A 23,234-nucleotide genomic window follows, 5' to 3' on the forward strand; every position below is an offset into this window, starting at 1 on the left:
TTCGCTTTCTTGGACTATAATGGGAGAAAGGTTGAGATGACAACGATACACTCTGCACATAAAGGATGACAGATTGACCTTTTCTTTTCAGCCAACCATCTAGGGCCAAAAGAAAAGTAGCTCGTCCCGGGGTGGGGTCAAAGGAGATCCAAAGGAAGGATTTAGTGGAAAATGGAACTTTTTGAAAAAGTTTTAAGAGAGAGATTTTAAATAGATTTAAATGGAGAAGGAATGTTTCAGGCTGCTCTGAGTTGTTAGTAGTAGTGGTAGTATTAATAGTTGTAGAATGGGTAAATGATTACAAGCAAAATATTAAACACTTAACATTTATAGTAGTTTTGTTGTTTAAGTTCTTATATAGTAAGATCAAGAATTTGATAAGTTATTTGTAATCATATAAATTTAAAAGGCAATACTTTTTTCAAGGCTGCATCCTGTACTTTTTAGTGGCTCTGAATGAACCCTAATTGTGTTCCAGTGGTGATCCTGGATATTACGAACACGTCTTAAGAAGAAAAAGTCGTAGTTTGAAGGTTAGGCCTATAGAAAAATAAGTAGTAAAATTTAGTCAACGTTTTCTTGTCATCCAAAGGCCATGTTTATTTGGCTATAGATGGGTGTCCATTAGTTTTTGACAAGAGTGTTCAACATTAGCTTATGGTAGGTAATCATGCTTTGGTCTTGTTGATTCCCTCCTCTGAAGAAACACTAGCCAATAATAACAGAAGAGTAGCCTAGTACCATTCAGTGGCTGACAATAATCCTCTGAACTAAAGGTGGTCCTTATGGAGGAGTTATGGGTAAGTATTTACCAAATCATATTATTGACTTATGAATAAAGTGAATATACCACTTGATGCCTTTTTTTACGCTCTTTCCAAATATAACAATCATTTTTGTCAGAAATGAATTTTACCCCCACCCCTAAATACCAATTCAGGTTAGGCCTATATATTTGCACATTTGGGGGTGGGGGTAAAGTTTAAACTTACCTCCCAGTTACATCAGAAATAAAATTTGTCCCCACCCCCCTTAATGTGCAAAAATATACCTTGAGTTGGTATATATAGGGGTGGGGGGTAAAATTCATTTCCAACAAAAATGAGTATTATATTTGGAAAGAGCAAAAAAAGGCATCAAGTGGTATATTCACTTTATTTGTAAGTCAATAATATGATTTGGTGAATATTTACCAAGTTATGAGTCCGCTACTTTTTAATGTAGTGACTAGTGATATTGTTTTTGCAAATATACCTTAAATAAAATTTTGGTACTTTTCTGCTAAACAGAACATCCTCAAGAAGTGCAGTTAGGTTAATTCTAATGAAATGTACCAAAACATAATGGTAATATAATACTTTAGAAATATAATTAGGCTACAGAAACTATGACAAAGAATTATGGAAAGCAAGATAAACAGAATGCATTATATTAAATAGCTAATTTAACCTAACCACTTCTAAATATTAAATATTTAATTAAGATATAACTACATCATAGTTTTCTTGCTCAAAATAAGCAAATTGTAACTGATACAAACTAGCCTGGTTTTGTTAGATCTTAGACAGCATAGTTCTTGAGCATGTTCTGTTTAACAGACAAGTACCAAAATTTCTGTACAAATGATCCTTTTATTTGGAATGATATCAACTCACTAGAAACTTGTCAATCCAAGCTGCAGGGAGCAATTGGCTGTTTTACAATTTTGGTAAAAGAAATAAAATTATATTTCTCATTTGACTACCACTCTTGAAAAACAGCTGGATTTTAAGCATGCTGTAGCTGGGCAAGAATAGAGTACTAGCCAAGGAAGCCTTAGAAAGATACTTTTGTCAGTGATATTATGGAAAGGTAGAATATAAACTCCCTGTCTATTACTTTGTATAAAAAAAACTTTCTAACTTTATTATGGACTAGGCTAAGGCTTATCCCTGGTGTTCAAAGGATGCTTTTTGAAACTATAATCAAAATAGCTTATGGAAGTTAAAACTAACCCTATTTCAATTAATTATTGAAGAAGTGTAAATATTATGATCTATTCATAACTGTTTAGACAGCAAAATTGTAATAAGCTCATTAAACTCAGGGTAAATAAAGTTATTGTATTTATCAGGAGTGTATAATATATTATGTGTGCTCATTCAAAAATTGGTAGCCTACATTAATCCAGTTATTATTACTGTTCTTTGCCACTAAGATCTTACATCTTTCTGCATAGATTACCATTCTTTAATTCATCATTGCTCTAAGATCGTACAGCTCACTGATGTCAGCAAGAAGTGGAAAGAAGATCATTTTTCAGCCACATAGAACAGTGATGAGAGAATTTTGATGATATACTCATCACTGTTCTTAGACTGCTGATTAGAGCAGAATGATGAAAGACATTAGCAAAAGAATGGCATTGCAGAGAAAAATACTTCTCTGCAACAACTTCTCAAGTTGTCTCTAAATCAAAAACCTGAAATTAATGCAAATTGTTTTTTTTGGGGGGGGGGGGGCAAAAGATTTTACCAACTGGCTGGCCATTTTTACTGACTGTTTTTTGTCAATATAATTAGCATAATGTCCATTTCAAATGCAATATGTAAATTCACTGCATGAGTTGGTAAAACCACTGCATTTACCAACCAAGAAAACAAAAAACAAAAAAAAACATTAGATGTCATCACGGAGCATTACAAGGATGGAAAATCCTTAAATTTACTCCAAGCTGCGATTTAAGGTAATTTAAGGTAAAGATTTAGATTTTGGTACATATCATGTCACTATTTTAATACTGATTATTTAACCAATTAGAAAGTTGTGGCGCCATCTGTAAAATCATGGTAGGAGTCAGTAAAAGTGCTGCGTTTATCAACAAGTTTAAAATTTCTGTAGATGACATGTCAGTATTGTTGTGGTCTTTATTGAACCAAACAAAGGATTTTATTGGCATCAAAAAAATTGTGGTGCAAAGTGCTATGATTCCACCAATTTTTTTTACCAAGTGACCAAAAACATTGGGAGGGTATCCCCCCTCCCCATACTTGACAGCCCTGCTTACAGTTCACTGATGTTAGCAAGAAGTGCAAAGGACATCATTTTTCAGCTGCATAGAACAATGATGCACCCCCAGACAATGCCCTTCTGCCAACCCCACTATGCTACAAAATCATCACTTGAATGTCAGTAATAACATTGCATCAGGCTGAGCTCCAAGCTTGGCTTAAAAAGCTTAATCCAAATAAGTCTGTTGGGCTGGATGGCATACATCCACGACTCTTAAAGGAAGCTCATTCCCAACTGGCAATGCCCCTCTCAAGACTATTCCAAAAATCTATTGACACCAAAGTCATACCAATGGACTGGAAAGTAGCCCATATCTTGCCAATACATAAAGGAGGAGACAAGAGCAAAGCTTGCAATTATTGACCAATCAGTATTACATCTGCTGTTGAGAAAATCCTAGGAGGTATTGTCAACACTGCTGTTCTTAGACACTTGATCACAAATAACCTTCTATCAAAACAGCAACATGGTTTCCAACCAGGCAGATCAGTTGAAACCAATCTGATTGACTCATATAATCACGTAACCAAGCTCCTCGACCTAGGTCTCCTAGTAGATATGGTCTTGCTAGACTTTGCTGAAGCCTTCAATAAAATCTGCCATCAAAGGCTTCATTTGAAACTGAAGGCTATTGGAATTGAAGAGGGTGTGGTGGACTGGATCATGTCTTTCCTAAAGGGAAGAGAGTAGCAGGTCAGAGTTTTTGGCAAAGGTGGCAGAGCTTACTACTCAGAAATAGACGAGGTCTTAAGTGGGGTTCCTCAAGGAACAGTTTTAGGACCTACACTCTTTAATATATTCACTTATGACACTCCAAGAACCATTACAGGCAAGCTTAGCCTGTATGCCGACATCTCAAAGCTCATTGGTTCCATAGGAACTCAGCAAGGTGTGACCTCAATACAGTCAGATCTTGACAGATTTGGCAAATAGGCCAAGATATAGAGGCTTGAGTTTAATGTAGATAAGTGCAAGGTTCTCCATTTTGGAAGAAACAACTCACAATGGCAATACTCTATGTCAGCAAATGCTGGTGTGAGACAACAACTTTCTGAGAGTACCTCTGAAAGAGATCTGGGGGTTGTTGTAGACAAAGACCTTAGTTTCAACTGCCACAATGGAGCTGCTGTAGCAAAGGCAAACCAAACTCTTGGTCTCATCAAACACACAATGACAAGTAGATCCCCAGGAATAATCACAAAACTCTACAAGAGCCTGGTGAGACCAAGATTCGAGTTTAGAATGTGTGTTACCATGCCAATTAAAAAAACAGACCAGATGGCCCTCGAGGCTGTCCAAAGATGGGCATCTAAATGTGTAAAGGGGCTCAAAGACAAAGAGTATGCCTGCCAACTGCAGTGCCTCAAGCTTCCAACTCTAACATACCTTCAGCAAAGAGGTGATATGATAATGACTTACAAACTACTTCAGTCTGATGACAAAGACTTATTCCAGCCTGCCCAATCATCAAGAACCAGGGCTCATTCAGCAAAGCTTTTTTGGAAGCACGCTAATACAAGGAAGAGGAACCATTTCTTCTCCAACTGCATCATAAGCCTTTGGAGCAATCCGAGCAAAACAACAGTGAGTTCACCACCTGTTGACAGTTTCAAAGCAAATCTTGATAAGGAATGGGAGACCAAACTATGGCTCACACAATGGGATGAAGCTGATGTCCTGAAGCCCTATCATCACTAACTGGCATACACTGGACTTGTCCATAATGCTAGCAAGAGTGATTTAAGGTAAGGTAATGATGAGAAAATTTTGATCATGAAACTTTAGGTGGGGGAAAAATTTATGTTTCAAAGCTTATGGTGCAAATTTGTCAGTTTTGAGGGTGTCCATCCCCCCCCCCCGTGTAGGTTACTACCTTTTTTGCACTATGTTGATTTGCATAATTTTGTGTTTAATTCATCATCAGAAGTTAGGCAAACTTCCAGATGAGAGGATCTTGGTTATCTTAGGCAGTATGTACAGGATCCTCAGTGCAATTAGGGACACATCCTTGGTTCAGCACATGGGCGTAGGCTGCATTAGGCAGCATATTGTCTAGGGGGGGGCATTTGATAGTGTGATGGAGTTTTATCAACTGCTTTTTCCAAACCATCTGCTTTTTCAGCCATACCTAATGTAAATTTGAAGGTCTAGGGGGGGCAGCTGCCCCCTTCCTACGCCCATGGTTCAGCACTCTCTAGATGGCTGTCAGTTGGTTCATCCAAGTCATGTTCTTTAAGTCAATGGCTATCAAAGTACCTTAGCTGAATTGTGCTAATGAAACTTTCAGGAATATTTCAAGACCCCAAACTATGCACAAGAAGGCTTTCTGAATTCTCTACCTCTTCCCCCTCCAAAGAGTACTGATCCTTGAAAATTTTTTCTGTTATAAAAGTGAAACTTTCAGGATTTGGCCTACAGCTATGTCTGGCTCCATTATAGGGACAGGCTGGGATGCAACTGTGACAGCAGTGATAATTGAATTTGGAAAGAGTATTGAACTGTATATATTTTTTATATATCCAATCTCTGTCTTAAAGCTCATATTTACTGCAGCAAAATTGAAAAAATAAGAGGAAAATAGAAAAGTGAAGGATGCCTTACCAAAAAGGAGCCTTTACTCTTACTTATACCTTACTCTTAATATGGTTCAAGATGCATTTTTGTGTTTTTTAAAACCTAGTTACAAGTTCAAGACCATTGTGTTTCCAAAATCCAGAGTCAAAGAAAAGTATACTCAAATCAAAATTGAGAGAAGCAATTGTTTTCCAAGTTATGATAGCAGTTATGATTTTGTTAGTAAGCCAGGCTTGAGCTAATGATGTGATGTGCTGATCTCTTATCAAATTTAATTCTAATTTGGATATTTCAAAACATGGGAAGAGATTAACTAGTTGACGTGCTCAAGATAAATTTTCAAATGAAAGTTTGATTTTCCACCTTGTATGTATGATGTTTTTTGTCATTTGGATTTTTTTCTGTCATCTTTCTACAATTTATGTTTGAGGAGGGCTATTTGTTTACTTTTTAAGGTATGTCTATTAGTTTTGTTGGTTGGGTATGTTATCTCTTTTTGCAACTTAAGAAGGACAGTAAATATTAACTGTACTCCAAAATAGATTAGAAGCAATATGAGACAAGTGCAATGCAGCAGACAAATTGTTATAGTAAATATAGGCATTAGATTTCATCATATTGGGAAAAAAAACCTTTCCAGATAAATCCTTTTCAGTGAAGGCCAAATCAGTGGTAACCCTCTACCCAATAAACTATTCTGTCCCCTTTTTAGGTCACAACGAACCAGCTGGGAACCACTGTGATGGACTCTGGGTTTTGGTAAGGTGATTCCCATGCTTTGAACTCAATTCAACACCAAATTTGAAATTCTGTTCAAATTAAAAGCCTATTTTCATAGAAACTTCCAAAATTTACAAGTACAGATAGAGTAGATATTTAAAATTGAAAAAAAAGCTTTTCAGGCATATATTTGAACTCTAGATGAACTTCTGCTATTTTTTTTTTTATTTCATATCTACTTTGAATATAGTGTGTCAACATAGGAATAACAATCAAAATAAAATTACCATGGCTACCAATTAAACTGGTTCATGGCAGTAATGGTATAAATGGTATAATGGTGTATTTTTTTATTTCAGATCTACTTTGAATAGAGTGTATCAACATAGGAATAACAATAAAAAATAAAATTTCCATGGCTACCAATTAAACTGGTTCATGGCAGTAATGGTAGCTTCAAATTTGCTCTCAGTATCATTTTGTCACCCAATAGATTTTTTTTTTGCTTAAATTATCTTCCCGTGTCGAGCAAAGTCTTTCCACTCTATAGATAATGGTAAAGCAATAGTGTATTTGCAGAAAAGACCTTTTGCCATGGGTTACAACCTTAGGCTATTGTCTGTGTCATTGGAATAATCCAATAACTGCATGTTAGCAGTTGCATCACTGTCATGCACTTTCTCACCAACTCTGGCACAAGATTCACCACATTAATTTGAAAAAAAACTTATCTGACAGAGTGGTTCCAGTCAGTTTTATTATCATCCATCAAACTGGATACTTCATCCATCATACTGATGAAGTATCCATCAGTACTTCATCAGTAGTAAGTTCTATAATTTGGTATTCCAGGGATGATTCATTTACCTCTCCTATGAAGGAATACAGGAGCTTACAACTGCCCAATTCCGTGTTTCAGACCTTAATTTGAAGAATTTGTAACTCAATTTCCCTCTTCTAAGAATGATGAATCATTTGGAGAAAATGTTTCATGAAAAAAGCATTTCATTCTATTCACCTTAATCCATTTGAGAGCTTTAAGGTCCTCTGGACCTGTAGTGCTCTTGAGTCAATGACTCCCAGTCAAACCTTCACTGCTTCTTCTCTCACTCCTTGTCAAGTTGGTGTTTGAAAGACTGGATGGAAGGAGTGCTGACAGTAGAGTTCTTCAATTCATTCCAGTGGTTTATTACTCTTCTTGAAAAATACATTTGACGGATTCTTGATATGGAGCTTAATTTCGGTAGCTTCTTTGAGTGTCCTCTTGTGAAATGATGGCTGGTACTGTGGCTGACCATTAAGATGGTGGAGTTTTCCTTTTCGAGTTTATAAGTCAGCCTCATATCACTACGCATGTGTCTGTAGACAAGGGTAGGTAGCTTGAGCTGCTTGAGACAGTCCTCATATGAAGCTGATTTTAGGCTTTTCACGCACTTTGTTGCTCGCCTCTGAACATTTTTGATGAGCCTAACATCTTGCTGATAGGAAGGACCAGCCACTCACATGCCAAAGTCAAGATGGGACTTAACAAGAGGCTTTAAAAGTTTTATGAATATTGGTGCCTCTAGGCTACTGATCGTCCTTTTTAATAGGCCAAGGATGGAATTTTCTTAGGAGATAACATGCTGGACATGGCTGTGGAACCTCAACTTTCCATCAATGATCACACAAAGGTCTCTTTCTTCTTCTCTGTTCACTAGATGGTCCCTTATAATAGTAATTGGATTTAAAATTGAGTAGGTAGCCATTGGGTTATTAGGTCCAATGTGCAAAATACAGCATTTGCTTGTATTAAATTGGAGAAGTTAGTCTTGAATCCAATTCTGTAGCCTGTCTAGATTGTGTTGGCTTTTCTGTTTGTTAACAATGCCAAAAAGTTTGGCATCATCAGCAAACAAGTACATATTGTTAACCATTAGAAATATGGTCAATATACATCAGGAAAAGGGTTGGGTCTAGTACAGTCCCCTGCATTATCGCACTCATTACTATGGCCTCATCAGAGTAGATTGGCGGGCCACAGGTCTCAAATATTAAGACTTTCTTCCTGTGGTTAGTGAGGAAATTAATTTGCCAGTCTATCAGAGATGAGTTGATACCAGCAGCAGATAATTTGGAGTGCAATCGAACCTGGGGTACCTTGTCAAAGGCCTTGGCAAAGTCCAGCAGAAGAAGGTCAACTGGATGTCCTTGGTTTATCAGGTTTGTAATTATTTCATATGATTCCAACAAGTTTGTTTTGGTTGATTTTCCTGACTGGAATCCTTGCTTCTTGGGTGAAAAGTTCTTGTTTGTGGTTAAATGTTCGAGGATTGAATCATTGACTATGCGCTCAAGCATCTTAACCGCAGCTGAAGTTAGGCTGATAGGTTGATAATTCTCAGGCTTGTTGTGGTCACCTTTTTTGATTACTGGGATATGTTAGCTACTTTCTAGTCTGCAGGCAGCTCTCTAAAGGTAAATAATGTCTGGAAGATTTCGTGAGGGGGTCTGCTATCACTAATGTAATTTCTTTTAGTACTCTGGAATTTATATTATCAGGTCCTGGTGATTTGTTAGCATTCAACTTCTATAAATGCTTAAGGACATCTGCAGATAATACCATGATACTTTCCATTGGGGCTTTTATATCGTAGTTTGGTGGGAAAGGTAAAGATCCATCTGGTTCAGTGATTAAAACTGAGACAAATTGCTGGTTCAGCAATTTAGGAAGCTTATTAGTCTCGGTAACTTCTCCATCTTGCTCGGTTATCAGTTTTTTAAATACATTGTTTATTGTGGTCCTAGCTAGAGACGTATTGTCAAAACGTTTTTGAGTTAGTCTTTGCTTCATCAGCAAGTTTAGATTCAAAGCTCATTTGCAAGGCCCACGTCAAGTTTTTAAGTTTGTTCTGGCTATTAGAATACTTCTCTCTGTAATTAGGTGATTAGTGCTTTTTATATTTCTTCCAATATCTGCTTTTACGATTGATTTCTCTCTTAATCTCTCTTGTCATTGCTGGAAGTGCTTTTATTTTGGGGACAAGTTGGCTTGAAGTGTACTGATTTGCTTTATTCATTAGTAATTCTTTTAAGCGCTGCCATTGCTGTACTAGAGAACCAGATAAGACGTCACCCCATTCAATGCTGCCAAGATCCATTCGAATCTTCTCATAATTAATGAAGGTTTTCTTGATGTAGCGAGTTGTTATTCTGAGGAATGTTGTTCTGATATATATGGTATCATGGTCACTCTTCCCAATAGGGGGCATGTATGAAGTGGATAGAAGAGCTTCTGGTCTCCAGAGAAATACCAAGTTGAGAAGGCTTGGTTGCTGACCGTCCCTAAAACGTGTTGGCTGGTTGACGATTTGGTTGAGAAGGACATCATGAAGAATGTCAATGATTGGGCTCGTAGGACCAGAAGAGACTTAGGGAATCTGGTCTTTCCAGGTTATGTTAGGCAGGTTGAAGTCACCTGCAATTAGTAGATTGCCATGGTGGGTGTCTGTAATCTTGTGGATGAGCTCTGCTAGTTTCCTATCTGTTTCCTTTGGTGATGGCGCTGATGGACTTCTGTATACACAGCCAATTCTGACAGGAGGATGGATTTTATTCTCAGTAACTGAAATATCAAAGAAAATGGTTTCAGCATAGGGGCATCCAGAGGAGTAACTAATTGGGGTGATGGTGTAAGAGGTTTTGACCAGTACAAGTGTTCCCTGGCGGCGATAATTGCATGAAAGATTGGATACTGAATGATAGCCTTTCAAACTGACATATGAATCTAGAAGCTGGTTTCTTGAATTCTTGGGACACATATCAGTAAGAAATATTATATCATAATCATTTGCATATACCAAAGATTTCAGTTCATTAATTTTGTATGGTAGTTGGTCAACGTTTGTTATAAGACCAGAGAAATCGGGGTTTACTTGCTGCTTTCTTTGGTTGAGTACTTTCTTGTGACAGTGATTCATGTTGAGGACGGACTTGTCTACAATGGATAGAGAAGTGCTTTAAGATCTACTATCATTAGTTGCGTTGAAACTTTCATTTGTAATGGATATGTAGGATGATGAGTCTGTTGAGTTCATATGCACTAATTGGTGACATAAACACTTCTAGATCATTATTTACACTATGTACAGGGCTGGTATCTGTTGTATCCAACATTCCATAGGCTGAGAGAGGGGGGGGGGCGTAGCTCAGACTAGGAAGAATCGAGTTTTTTGGAACAATTTTTCCACGGTGGATTGCCAGGTTCGTCTCTCCTAGCTCAGTTCGGCGTCTAAGTTCAGCAGATGCGGTTTTCTTTTCTCCTGATCTTCCCGGGATGCATCTGCCCAGCACTGAATTTCCTGACATAGCTCGTAGGATTTTTGCAGAATACGCCTCTTTAAGTTTAGGCTTGGGACAAAGAAGAGAATGGGAGGGGGTTGGCTGTGGGTTGGTTCTTGTCGGCTGGTTTCAGGTCTATCAAATGACAGCGATTGCACTACTAAGCATCTAACGTTGCTTATGTTTGCATCCGTAATGCCGTACAGTTATGCAAAGTGTCTTTTGATGAATGTCTTGTCATTTAATACTCCTGGTTGAAGGGGTATACCATATGCAACCACATTAAGTTTTCTCCCCTCTCTATCTTTCTCCTGTCTGAACAGTCTTTGGACTTTGTCTTCAAGGTGAGAATTAATGGCTTGTTTCAATTTATTTGTTTCCTCCTGTTTTGCAGATCCAACATGTTCTTCAACTTCTGAAATGGTACATTTTTCGGTCACATTTTTCTCAAGATCGTTGACACGTTCCTTGACTTCATTTATCCTAGCGGTAATGTCTTGCTCCAGTCTTCTACTGCCCCTTTAACTATTTCCGCATTATTTGAAGCAGTAGTGACCATAGATGCAATGAAATTAAAAATTTCGGCCAATGAGGGGGGTCTGCTGGAGTATCAATGCATGCCTCCACTGGTAGACATCTTTGTGAAAAGTTCATATTCAGAGCTGGGTATTTTTAAGCATTCAATGCATAGCCATTTTTCACACCCATCACATAAAATTGCCTTTGAATCTGATTCAAGGCCGTATTTACAACCGGCACAGAAATCTTGGGACTTTTTTGGGCTGACTAGCTTCTGTTTGCTATCCCGTTTAGGCGGCATCCTTTTTGTGCAACCGTTATTTCACGAAATCTCACTGTAGACAGAACCTGTGGGAAGTGCTGATACTCAAACCGCCTATACCCATCAGTTTAAGGATTAAAATCCCGCTGGTATACGACTCTTCTTGTTTGATATCGCTCCCTTCTGCACAGACGAATCTCTGAAAATCAGCAAAAAACGGCTTAATCCGCAAAAATGGCTTTATCGGAAAAATAATATTTGGCAACTATGCGCTAAAAATCACAACAGCACAATTGTTTACAATAATATACGAATGTGTTTTAATTCCTCTGGGAATTTGAGTTTAGAAATATCTCCAAAAATCAAATATTCAAGGCAGAACACTATGGATAAAATTGCTTTAATGTGTATTTGAATACTTGTGCAACACTGGTCTCAGTTACAGATAAATAAGAGATTCTAAACATTTTATGCTACAGACTCAAAGACAAAAATTCAATATAGGACTAGAACCCCTCTTGCAGCCAGTGGGATTAACAAGTATAGTGTGGTAAAAGAAAAGATGTCAATTATGTTCTGGCAGATATTGTATGTTCATTAAACATTGATAAAGGCCATTTGGAATCAACATTGTTCTAAAGCTTAGTAAATTGTTGGTTTTTTTAAGACACTTGATAACAGTAGGGTTCCATGAAACAGGTTCTGCACGTATTTAGCACCATATGTTTTTTTTCTGCGCAACAAAATCGTCCCCTCCTAGAACTTGAAAAATGATTTTGTCCCCATGAGTTGTTGCCCCTGCATCAAGGCCATGTCAGGGTACGGGGTTAAACCCCCTCCCAATAATAAAAATGTATACAAACAAATTTTTTATGCATTTTTTAAAGATCTATGTAACCCTGCCCCCCTCCCCGAACAAAACTCCAGGCTAAAATCTTGCTCTGTATTGATTCAACATAGAAAGTGTTTCTGAGAACCATATCCTAAAAACAGGGCTATTAATGAGAGCAAAGACTAAGTCCCAGGGACAAATTATATGATGTCCGCCTTATATCTTCCTTAGGGTATTTTCCTGTAGCCGTGAATCACGATGGCCATACTTCTGTTGACTTTTTATAATGACATTCATAAAAGTTCTGACATTACAACATTCTTCCCTAGCCAGTTCCCAGTTAGTCACAGTTTCATATATTGGGTTTTCTAGTTACAACAGTGGTTGGGATTAGCATAGTCTAGTATCTTGTGTGTCTGTACTCTAATGCCTATTTCGAATTGACTTAGTATGTCTATCAAACTGCTTTACTTTTAGGGTCATGAGAATGCAAACTTGATTCTGATTTGTGGATTATTTTAGGCTATCTAATCATAGACCATTTTGCATTCTTATAGCTTACATTGTGGAATGACAATGTGAAACAGCTTTAATGGGAAAGATTAAAATTAATTGTTTACCTATTGTTTTACTGGAGTCTTACATGCTTAATGAATTCTGCTGTAGGGGCAGGGCCCATAGAATTTGCTATTCCTGTTAAATGAGCAATCTAATCCTGATACATTCCCAATGTAATTGACTGAATAAATGGCACCAGGTTAAAATTTCAAGATAGCCATTTAAATAAAACGTTTGAAAGTTCCCATAAGGTCCCAAATAATTAAAATTGCCTGTTCTTTGTAGAATTGAATAAAAAAACAAGTTCTTATCAACTGAAAGTAAGGAGCAACATTAAAACTTCAAACGAACATAAATTATTCGGTATATGAGGGGGGCTGCCCCTTTCTTAACCCTCGCCCTTTTAGGCTAAAGTCTTAAAGTTCTATCAAAATACTTGTCATTCAAGTTTGACGGTCCTTATGTTTGAGCAATCTTTCTGAAAAAATCATGACAAAAGTCAAATTTTAGCGTAAAGAGCAAGGATCGAGGAGTGTGCAGCCGCCATCATATGCGACATGGCTGCTTCTGTTTAATTTAGGTTTTGATGTTGCTCCTTTTCAGTTCAAAAACTTGTTTTTTTTAACTTTAATTTTGACTGTCTTTGAACAATGCCAGAAATCTCCTTCCCTCCTCCCGTGTAATATTTCCTGTGAAGAATTCCTCCTGGATACCTTCCTTTCCACGGAAAATTCTCCCCGCATAAAATCCCCCCCCTAAAAAAAATCTATATTTCCTATAACAAATACTATATGTGAAAAATGAAGAAATTGCATTCATATATTTTTATGGTTCGTATCATACTAGGAATGCCTATAAAAGAGAAATACAGTAAGTCTATTCTTACCCATCAAAGGTTACGAGCCTGAGAAAATTTGCCTGATTTTCTAAAACAGGGGGAAAATACCCCTAGAAGTCATAGAATCTTAATGAAAGTCACACCGTCAGATTCAGCGTATCAGAGAACCCTACTGTAGAGGTTTCAAGTTTTTACTTGCGAAAATGTGGAATTTTGGGCTTTTTGCCAGAAGAAAGATCACGGATGTGTGTTTAAAAACCAACATTTAGGTCTACCTTTCAACAGAGATTCCGGTGATTTAAGAATAAACTAGCATATTTCGGTTTTCTCAAAAGAGAAGCCGATACTTTAGTAATCCCTAAAATAAACCTTGAACCACTTTCCCAATCATATAATCAAACACGTGAACAATCCCTTAGGTCTCAAAGGGTTTCTGCAAGGAGTGCAATTACTATTATTGTTTTATTATTGTTATTGAGTGAATGAATTGTTTTCTTTTATTTCTCAGTTGTTTGCTAGTATCCGTCGATGGTAGTTCATAATTTTTTGGATTTTGTGGAAATCGCGGAGATTGGCGAATGATGCTTTTATGGTTGTTAGGTATTCGGTTTTAATTATTATAAATTTTTGGCTTCTATCAAATTTTATTTATCTTTTAATTTTTTGGTTCTTTTACACATTGAATTTCCGCGTTTTTTTTCTTCGGCACTCTCCTTGAATATAATATTTCGTTTCGCGCTGAAGAAGAGAGGCAGTTGTCCTCTCGAAATATTCGCTTTGTTTGTTTATTCAGTATTCTCGTTGGGCCTTAAAAAACTCCATTTTTGATCATTTCCTTTTCTTCCCCCCCCCCGTAAAATTTCTTGTGGAAGATTTCGCCTGAAAAATTCTCCTTGGCATACTTTCATTTGCAAAAGACTTGTATCTCTAATCGTTTCCAAAACATGCCGGAAATCCCCCCTTCCTTTGGCAAATTTTTTCCTGAAATTTTCCCAGGGGAAAATTGTTGTAAACAATGGGTAAATTTCATAACTTACAGCCCATTTCCCAGGGCCTATGGGAAATTTCTCGTGTTATCCTCCAAGACATAATTATTGGATCTTTCATCTATGCTGAACAAACTGACCATCTCAGAATTTTGACTGGACGACTTTCGGGAGAAATTGGGCATTAGAAGGGGGCTAGTTGCCCTCCAATCTTTTTGGTCACTTAAAAAGGGCTCTAGGACTTTTAATTTTCGTTTGAATGTGCGCTCTCCTGATCTTCAAGGATCTGTGGTTCGATGCAATCAACCCTGAAAAAAAAACTAACTGAAAAACAAATGAATACGCATCTGTGGTGTTCTTCTGGCGAAAAAATGCAGGATTTTACATTGTTGTATCTAGGAGCATGAAACCTCTACAGTCGGGATCTCTAATATGCTGAATCTGACGGTGTGATTTTCGTTAAGATCCCTTGATTTTTGGGTTTTCGTTTCACTTTTTCGAAAATTGGGCAAATTTTCTCAGGCTGGTAACTTTTGATAGGTAACATCAAACTTAATGAACTTTATATATTTGGAATCACCATAAAAATTTCCTTCTTTTGTTGTATCTATTGTTATCAAACCTGTTTTTTGTAATTTTGGTATTATTGAGCAGCATTGCTCCTTACTTGCATTTTGTTCCCACAAGCTGTTTGAAAAAATCGAAATTCCAAATTTTTGTATGCAGGAGCTCTGAAACCTATCTTCTTTTTCTTTTTATCAAATTCCGTTTCTTAAAGTTTGGTTTCTATTGGGCCGACTCGTTGGGCGTACTTACAACCCGTTACCAAGAACTGTTTTATACATTATAGTAGAAAGTTTGACATTATACCTGGTTGAAATACTGAAACTAGCCAGTTTGTAGGCATGTTTATATATGTTCTTTTGACTCCAAGTTCTGGTTTCACTGAAGTTTGGTTGCAAAGAAAATTTTACTTCCAATTCACTTTTAGCCTTGGGCTGAAAAGTCTCTCTCTAAATTTGTGGATGTAGTGGACTATTGTATTGACTGAGGAGGTGAAAACTTTTTATGTTGGATTGAATACCACAATAAAGTGAATTGAAAGTAGCTTTAGAAACTTTAACATGAGCAAAATGGGGTTGAAAACCTACCAGCAGAACACGTTTTTGGCATTTTTCCAAGTAGCAAAAATTGTATGAGACATTTTATTATACATGAGATTGTTCTTGATTACCGTGTCTTTTGTAACTTGTATCATTGCAAGGTATTAGAAATCTCAACAGTTTTGTTGATGAACCTTGCCAACGCCAGACGTCTCTTCCCAGAAAAAAAGAAGTTGAGAAGGCTGTGTTTTCCCGGATCACTAGAAATTCTCTGAGAAATCAAAAGGTGTCTTTGATTTTTTATGTAAACGACTGTAAATCCCAGATTTAGGTTTTTAACTATGATGATTCAAATGATTCAATCTTTCTTTTGAACTGATGCCATTTTCCCAGGTTCCTCCACAAGTATTCAAAGATTTGTTTTTCTAATTGCAATATTCTTTGCTGTTGAATCTAGGTAATAGTAGCCATTTCTGAAATTAGGTAAATTAGAATTTATTTACTCAGACAGGAAGGATGGGGTACATAGACAGGGAGTAGGGCTTATGATGAATAAGGTAGCTGCTAATTCTTGTTTAGGTTAAACTTCAAACTTTAAAAAAAAAATTTTCACATGCTGACAAAAAGTCTGCGTTGCGCAGGTACTGATCTCTTGATTCAATGCCTTCGACCGGAAGTGCAATGCGTGGTTGGGGGAAATCATCCAAAGCTTCCCGTATTTTTTCCAGATTTCTCCAGGTACCCATTTAGAGCTGGGTCGACTCTGGCTGAGCTTACAGGGTAACACCCCCGTTCCAAACCAAATAACCAGCGACACCAGGACTCGAACCTCTGACACAGGTTAGAAAGTAACCTAACTTTCGGTTAGGGAGGCATTAATAATAGAATTATGATCGATCGTTTTATGATTAAAAAGGGCAAGGTATCAGTCATAGCAGTAAATGCCCCCGTAGAACCGACTCATGGAGATAATTGTGAATCAGGTGAATTTTACTTTCAGGTACAGGAACAAATAGACAGGATACCAAGGAGAACTATGGTATTTTATTTTGAGATTCTAATGCCTAGGTTGGTAAAAATAGGGATAGGCGGTATCCTAGCCAAGGTAAATTTGGTGTAGGAAAAGGAAATAGTAATGGTAACTGACTGCTGCAATTCTGTAGGTATAACATTCTACTTATAACCAATACAGTATTTGGTCATAAAATGGCCCATAAGTTAACATGGTATTCACATGATGGCAAGACAGCTAACCTTATTGATTATGTTATTGTAAACCGAAGACTGGCAGGATCGATACAAGATACTAGGGTATATAGGTATGTTGTTATTGATGTCAAAAGTAAAGATCACCATCTAGTAGTGTCTAGGGTTAGTTTAAAGCTGAAACTTAGGAAGGGCAACTTCCTTCCGGTGGACTTCAGAATGAGAATTTGCATAAAATTTTCCAGGGACCGTTTAATACTAAACTGGATATTTTAATTTTGGCAATGTAAAAGATAGATGGAATAATTTTGGGAAAATAGTTTGTAAAGTCACTGATGGTGTCTTAGGGAAGAAAGAAGAAACGCAGCTAGGAATATTAGTGAAGATGCTTTATGCTTAATAGAGAGGAGGAGAGACTTGTAAAAGAATTATTTGAGTGATAGATCATATGAAAATCAGAGGAATTTAAAAAAAAGTGGAGAAAACATTAAAATGTGAATTAAGGAGGTGTGAAGTGAAGGCCAGGGATAAAATTGCCGAATATCCGGAAAATGCAGCCATATGGCATTATAGTAAAATATAGTACGTGCGTGTTAATAAATTGAGAAGGAATAGTCAATCTAGATTTTTCCCAGTTAAAGATAAAAACAGGGGCTAATTAGTGAAAAGGAAACAGTTAAAGAGAGATGGGCAGAACACTTTGAGAATGTGCAAAATCGTGATAGAGTTACAGGAAAGATATAGAGAAGAATGAAAAAGTTTGTGACACTTTGGATGTGAATATTGCTATTGTTGTGAATATTGTATTTATATTGTCAGGAAGAATTAATGACAGTACTAAAAGAATTTAAAAAATAGTAAGGCGCCAGGCGCTGATAGTGTGGTTCTTTGAGTCTCTTAAATATGATGATTGCGAAGTTAAGGATAAGTTAAAGAATGCAGTTATGGATATATTTTTGAAAAATGAGAAGTACCTAGTGATTTTAGGAAAACTCTAATTAAACCCCTCTGTAAGAAAGCCGCCCAAACCGCTCCTGTGCAGATCTCATTTTTTGTATTACGAATGATGTTAGAAGAGAGGAACGAGTGGAGACAGAAGCTATACTTAATTTTCATAGATTTTGAGAATGCATTCGATTTTGTCCATCGAGATACACTCTGGAAAATCCTCAAGTACTACGGTGTCCCTGACATTCTCGTAAGACTAATTATACGAGAGCACGGAGTGATGCGTACAGATGCATGAAGGCCAATCGAGATATTTCAAGATCATTTCTGGAGTAAAGCAAGGATGTGTCCTCTCCCCTTTTCTCTTCATACTGGTGATAGATTACATCCTCCGAGGATGCAAAAACAACGGAATCCCAATCAGAAACGAAAAGAGGATTGCAGATATAGACTTCGCAGAGGACACTAGTCTCCTCGAATCAGACAAGGAGAAACTCCAACAGTTTGTGGATGTTGTGAGAGAAAATGCACTTCGGTTAGGCCTCAAGGTAAATGAATCAAAAACTAAAACTATGGCTGTCACGGGATCCCCCCCCCCCCTCCTCAACATAAAGTGCGGCAACTATGATGTAGAACAGGTTGTTCATTTTAAATATCTGGGAATATCACGTTTTCCACGGATTCTTTGTTCCCATGTACTGATATTGCCATTCCATCGATAGCGTTCGGGCATTTCCCAATAATAGAGAAATTCCTTATTTTTCATTTGTTTTAACGCCTTGTTGTGTCGAAAATACGCTTCCAACATTGAGCCTTGTTGTCCAATATCTACCAAATCTTCTTGGGCTTGGATGATATTTTGCATTAGATAACGTCCTGGCAAATGAACATTTAAATGCTGAACAACATGGTTCTTTTTGGGATATCGTGACTAAATAGTCGCCAGCATGCTTCAGTTGGTGTAAAGCAGCGTCCTTTTACATAGGTTTTTGCTTCATTGTAAACCATGCACCGTTTATTTTCAACAATCTTTATTGAAGCACAATCATGTCCCTTGTAGATGTATTTATGCAGATACTTTACCGGACCTATATTGCCTACATATTTGAAATTCACTTAATAGTGATACTTTTTAAGTCTGTGAAGACTAAATTAGGTGACAAGACGATTATCACGAATAATTCAGTGATTATCGGAATCTTTTTCGATTAAGATGACGGCCAAGTAAAAATTCTTCTCTATTTATTTCGTCAAATTTGGAATAGTGACTACGCCAATACTTTGGTTTTTCATCATCCAATAGATATGTACGTGAATTGTATTGCTTTGTAAAACCAAAACGGCACTGGAATTTTCCATTTTTATTAATTATACAACTCGCATTCGGATTTAAATTCCCACAAAGATTTTGAATCCTCCACTGTAGGACTAATTCTCTTAGTAATGGATCTTTGGAATTTGGAATTTCAGCTGAAATAAGATCATCAATTTCAGGTGGATTACGGATTCAATCCTGAGGACTCATGATCAATAGCAAATGCATATGTGATAGTCCACGTTTTTGAAATTTAATCGTATACACATATGCCGCCACCTTTCCAAATATCTGATCCTTATCAATATCATTATTATATCATCAAATTTTAGTTTAGCAATTCGAGTAATGAGATCGGGACGATCTTGAGGGGACCGTTCTATAATAGAGTTATCATCAAGTTTAATTCTTGCTGCTTCTTTAAATTCAGGTCAATTAGGATTGCAAGTCACAGTTATTAAGAAGTCTGGGGGTCCAAGGCGACGAACAATAGCCAAGGTGTCTTCAAAGTGTTCAGCAAAGTAGCGTTTTGATCCAACGAAGGATGACGGTGGTATAACTTTTTCACTAACGAATGCATCCTTTTTCAAAGCTAAGTGCTTAAGAAGTCGTGTAACACCTACGTTGTTTTCACCCATAATAGTTTTCAGGTTAAATTTTATCCAATCAATACGATCACGCTCAACACGAATAGTGGCATCAACGAGGTACTGTTGGAAAAGTCTTCCACCAAAATGCAAAGCATTAAAACCAATCCTACGCAGATCGGGTGTTACAGCTTGCACAGAAAGGCTTTTCGCATGTTCAGGTCGAAAAGCGATACGATTTCTTGCTAATTCAAACCGTGTTATATGTAGAAGACTTACATAAGGTGTTTGAAGTAGCATGCCCCTTGACCATCCTACAGTTCCAGCTGGATAAAACATTGGGTAGGCTAAAGGGCGACACGATGGTCGGTATTTTTTAAAGTGACAAGATTTTTGCCACGTTATTTTACAACCATTTCATTTGGTGGAAAACTATGGTCAGCATTCAGAGTAAGCACAGCGCATGCTTCATTACATGTGGGAGGGTTAAACCGTCTATAATCGACACCATCTGGCAAAGCAAAAACCAGCTGCACGTTTGGAGGCTGTTGTCCCAATGAAGCAGCAAGTTGATTTGAATTATCCTCCACTTCTCACATTTTTACGTATCCTTTGGCAAAGTCGTCTGAATTTCTCAATATTTCATCCAAGAGATTCCTTAGATTATGAGAGATCCCATAATTTAAAGGATGTGTGAGGCGTTCCTCAACAGCTTCATTGGGGTCTAAAAAGTACATTTGGCCATATGAAGGTGGCTCAATTTCACCTTCAGTAGTTTGTGACGGATGTGCCGCTAAATTGATTTTGTGATAGCTTCTTTAAAATTAAATATATTGCGACTATTTATGGTTCGATCATCACTTATGTTGAATGAAGCTAGAACAAAACACAAGTTCAAGTTTCAAATACTTCTACGAAAGTCTACAGAGAGCAAGTGACGTCCTTAAAAAAGGGAAACCAATTCGTTTGGAAATTGAGGTGGTGATATTGCAATTTGACCATGCAAGCAGCAATCTCCAAGAGAATTCCCTTTGTTTCCTACTCTTTTCTCCGGAAAATGGAGGGCTCTACAGTAAATATAAGCAACGTTGAAGAGTCCTAAAGATTTATATGTTACATATACTTAGTTTGTAGTACCTTTTTAAGCATGTACTGGTTTTGTACCGCACATTATTAGTAACGAAGATTATGACGCCGCTGGTTTTCTAAACGCTTGCCTCTTTGCTCTTTTTTTTCATTTTCGATACGCTCTAATTCTCTTTTTCATTGATCACCTAACCGCGCGTGTCTATGCTGTTCATTTTCATTTTTCATGCGCTCTAATTCTTGTTTTCGTTTATCTTCTAACCGCGAGTGTCTTTGCTGTTCATTTTCATTTTTCGTAAGCTCTAATTCTCGTTTTCGTTGATCTTCTAACGTCGCGTGTCTTTGCTGTTCATTTTCATCTTTTGCGCTCTAGTTCTCGTTTTCGTTTATCTCCTAACCACGCGGGTCTTTGCTGTTCATTTTCAATTTTGATTACTTCAATTACTTTAGCAAACGCTTTTTCTTTAGCTGCACGTATTGGTGTTGTCGCAACTGATGGTCCAGGTTGTCGATTTTCACATCTTATCACGTTTGATAGTTTAGGTGTTGGTTCCACTGAATCATCATTAAATAGTAACTGCAACTGCAAATTTAGGATTTTGGGGTCTTCCCTTAGAGAAGGTTTTGAATAAACAACTCATTGTGTTAGATGTATAACTGACTAAATTTGTAAAGTTACGTGGTTATACAAGAGGAATGGCGTCATAAAATGTAGTAACGTCATTACTGACATGACGTCATTGTATTTTTTATGTGCACAACGTCATGGTAATTTTTATTGTATGACTTCATTTGCAAAAACCAAAACTAAGGTTCTTAATGATTATTCTACGACTTCTGACCTATCTAAACCTTTTTTTTATTCGAGAATATTCCAAGATACCCCTTTTCCCGAAAAAATATGGAGCTGTTTTCGAGAAAAAATACATATATACATACATACACAATTATTACTCACATATAAAGATAGTATATATACCATTTCACCATTTCGGATGTACAACAAAATAACTTAATTGCAGTTTTAATGTTTTTAATTTTAAAAGCAGATGTGCTATTGATCAGGATAGTTTTGTATGTGGTCTTCCGCATTCGGTGTATTTTAGGAACGCGTGACCTTACCTGTAGGCTAACTTTAAAATTATTTTGAGTAGTTTTATATTTTAACAATATTATAATTTTGAGTAAATTGTAATGCAGGTTTTGTTTCTTGTGCAAAACCAGAAACGTGATAAATGTGTCTACAATTAGTACACCATAAAAGTATCTCATTAAAAAGTAAAAAAGATTGAACTAGAAAAAATATAAACAAAAGTTTTTAAAGGAAATAAAAAAAAATGAAGACTTGAAATGAGCAGAAATGGCCATAGTAAGTCTAACATAAAGAAACGAATTAGTATGAATGAATAAATGAAACCTAAACATAACAGACATTGAAATTGATAGTGATGTAGAACTTAAAACGAACAGAAATTACTATAAAGGAGATTTGGGCTAACCATCCTCCCTAAAAGTTATAGTGCCGTTTGTGCTTTACTGAGAACTAAAGGGATCGCTTCATTGGGAATTCACGTTTTAAAAGTTTATCTAGTTCTAAATTTTTGACACTTTTGAGCAAAATGGATTAGATAGCTGAGATGGTGATGCAAATAAGTTTCCTTCGAAACATTAAGTTATCCCAAGTTTATTTGTTGTAAGAAAGATTTTTTGTATTATGCATTGACAAGGGTTGAACCTTTTCGAAAAAGGGCAGATAACACTATCTTTTAGGTAGGTTTGGCGGAAAGGGGAAGCATAATAATAGATGTCCTTTTATAAGCGTAAAATTAAATTGGTTATCAATGGTAAAATTGTTTTGAAAATAAGAACTTAATTATCTTAAACTTGATAAATGCTTATATATTCTCATTTTGATATAATGACAAAGAAATACACTTTTTAGTAAAGTACTAATGACAGTCTTGTCTTTAGAGTGTTTTTTGAGCCGAGCAATAATACAAATTGTTTATGCCTATTTGATAAGTTGTGTTTCTTTTAAATTTATATTTTTATTTATTTTAGTTTCTGTTTGTTTTTAGTTTCAACTATTCATGTGTATTAATTCTCTTCATTTTAAGCCGGACTTATTTAAGGTGTATTTCTGCTCGTTGTTTTAGTATCTTTGATAACCGATCTTTACAAAAAAAATTGTTAACATCAAATGTCAAACCAAATCAGAAAATGGTTCAAAATTAAGACCTGCTAATGGTAGGAGTCTCCTGAGAAGTTGTTACAAACAGATACAATTGGGTATTTTCCAGAACTCAATTATCATCAGTAATTATTAATT

The 23,234-nt window shown here is 36.6% G+C and overlaps 1 protein-coding gene across 7 annotated transcripts in view; it reads left to right on the top strand.

Annotated features, from left to right (window-relative positions):
• The first annotated feature begins 515 nt into the window (after positions 1-515).
• The window catches only part of LOC148951656 (E3 ubiquitin-protein ligase COP1-like), an 82,754-nt gene continuing 60,035 nt past the window's right edge, over positions 516-23,234 (top strand). Inside the window, exon 1 of one of the 7 annotated variants that reach the window (XM_089091247.1) lies at positions 516-533. Coding sequence is in view for 2 of the 7 variants with exons in the window: in XM_089091243.1 (XP_088947369.1) it covers positions 658-664 (7 nt within the window). In the remaining 5 variants the exon portion in view is untranslated. The other 6 variants (XM_089091246.1, XR_016141921.1, XM_089091243.1 and 3 more) reach the window with 6 other exon arrangements.

This window comes from Artemia sp. Qi Xiang Cuo, chromosome 6, assembly GCF_049724085.1.
Source record: "Artemia sp. Qi Xiang Cuo chromosome 6, ASM4972408v1, whole genome shotgun sequence".
Taxonomy (NCBI): domain Eukaryota; kingdom Metazoa; phylum Arthropoda; class Branchiopoda; order Anostraca; family Artemiidae; genus Artemia; species Artemia sp. Qi Xiang Cuo.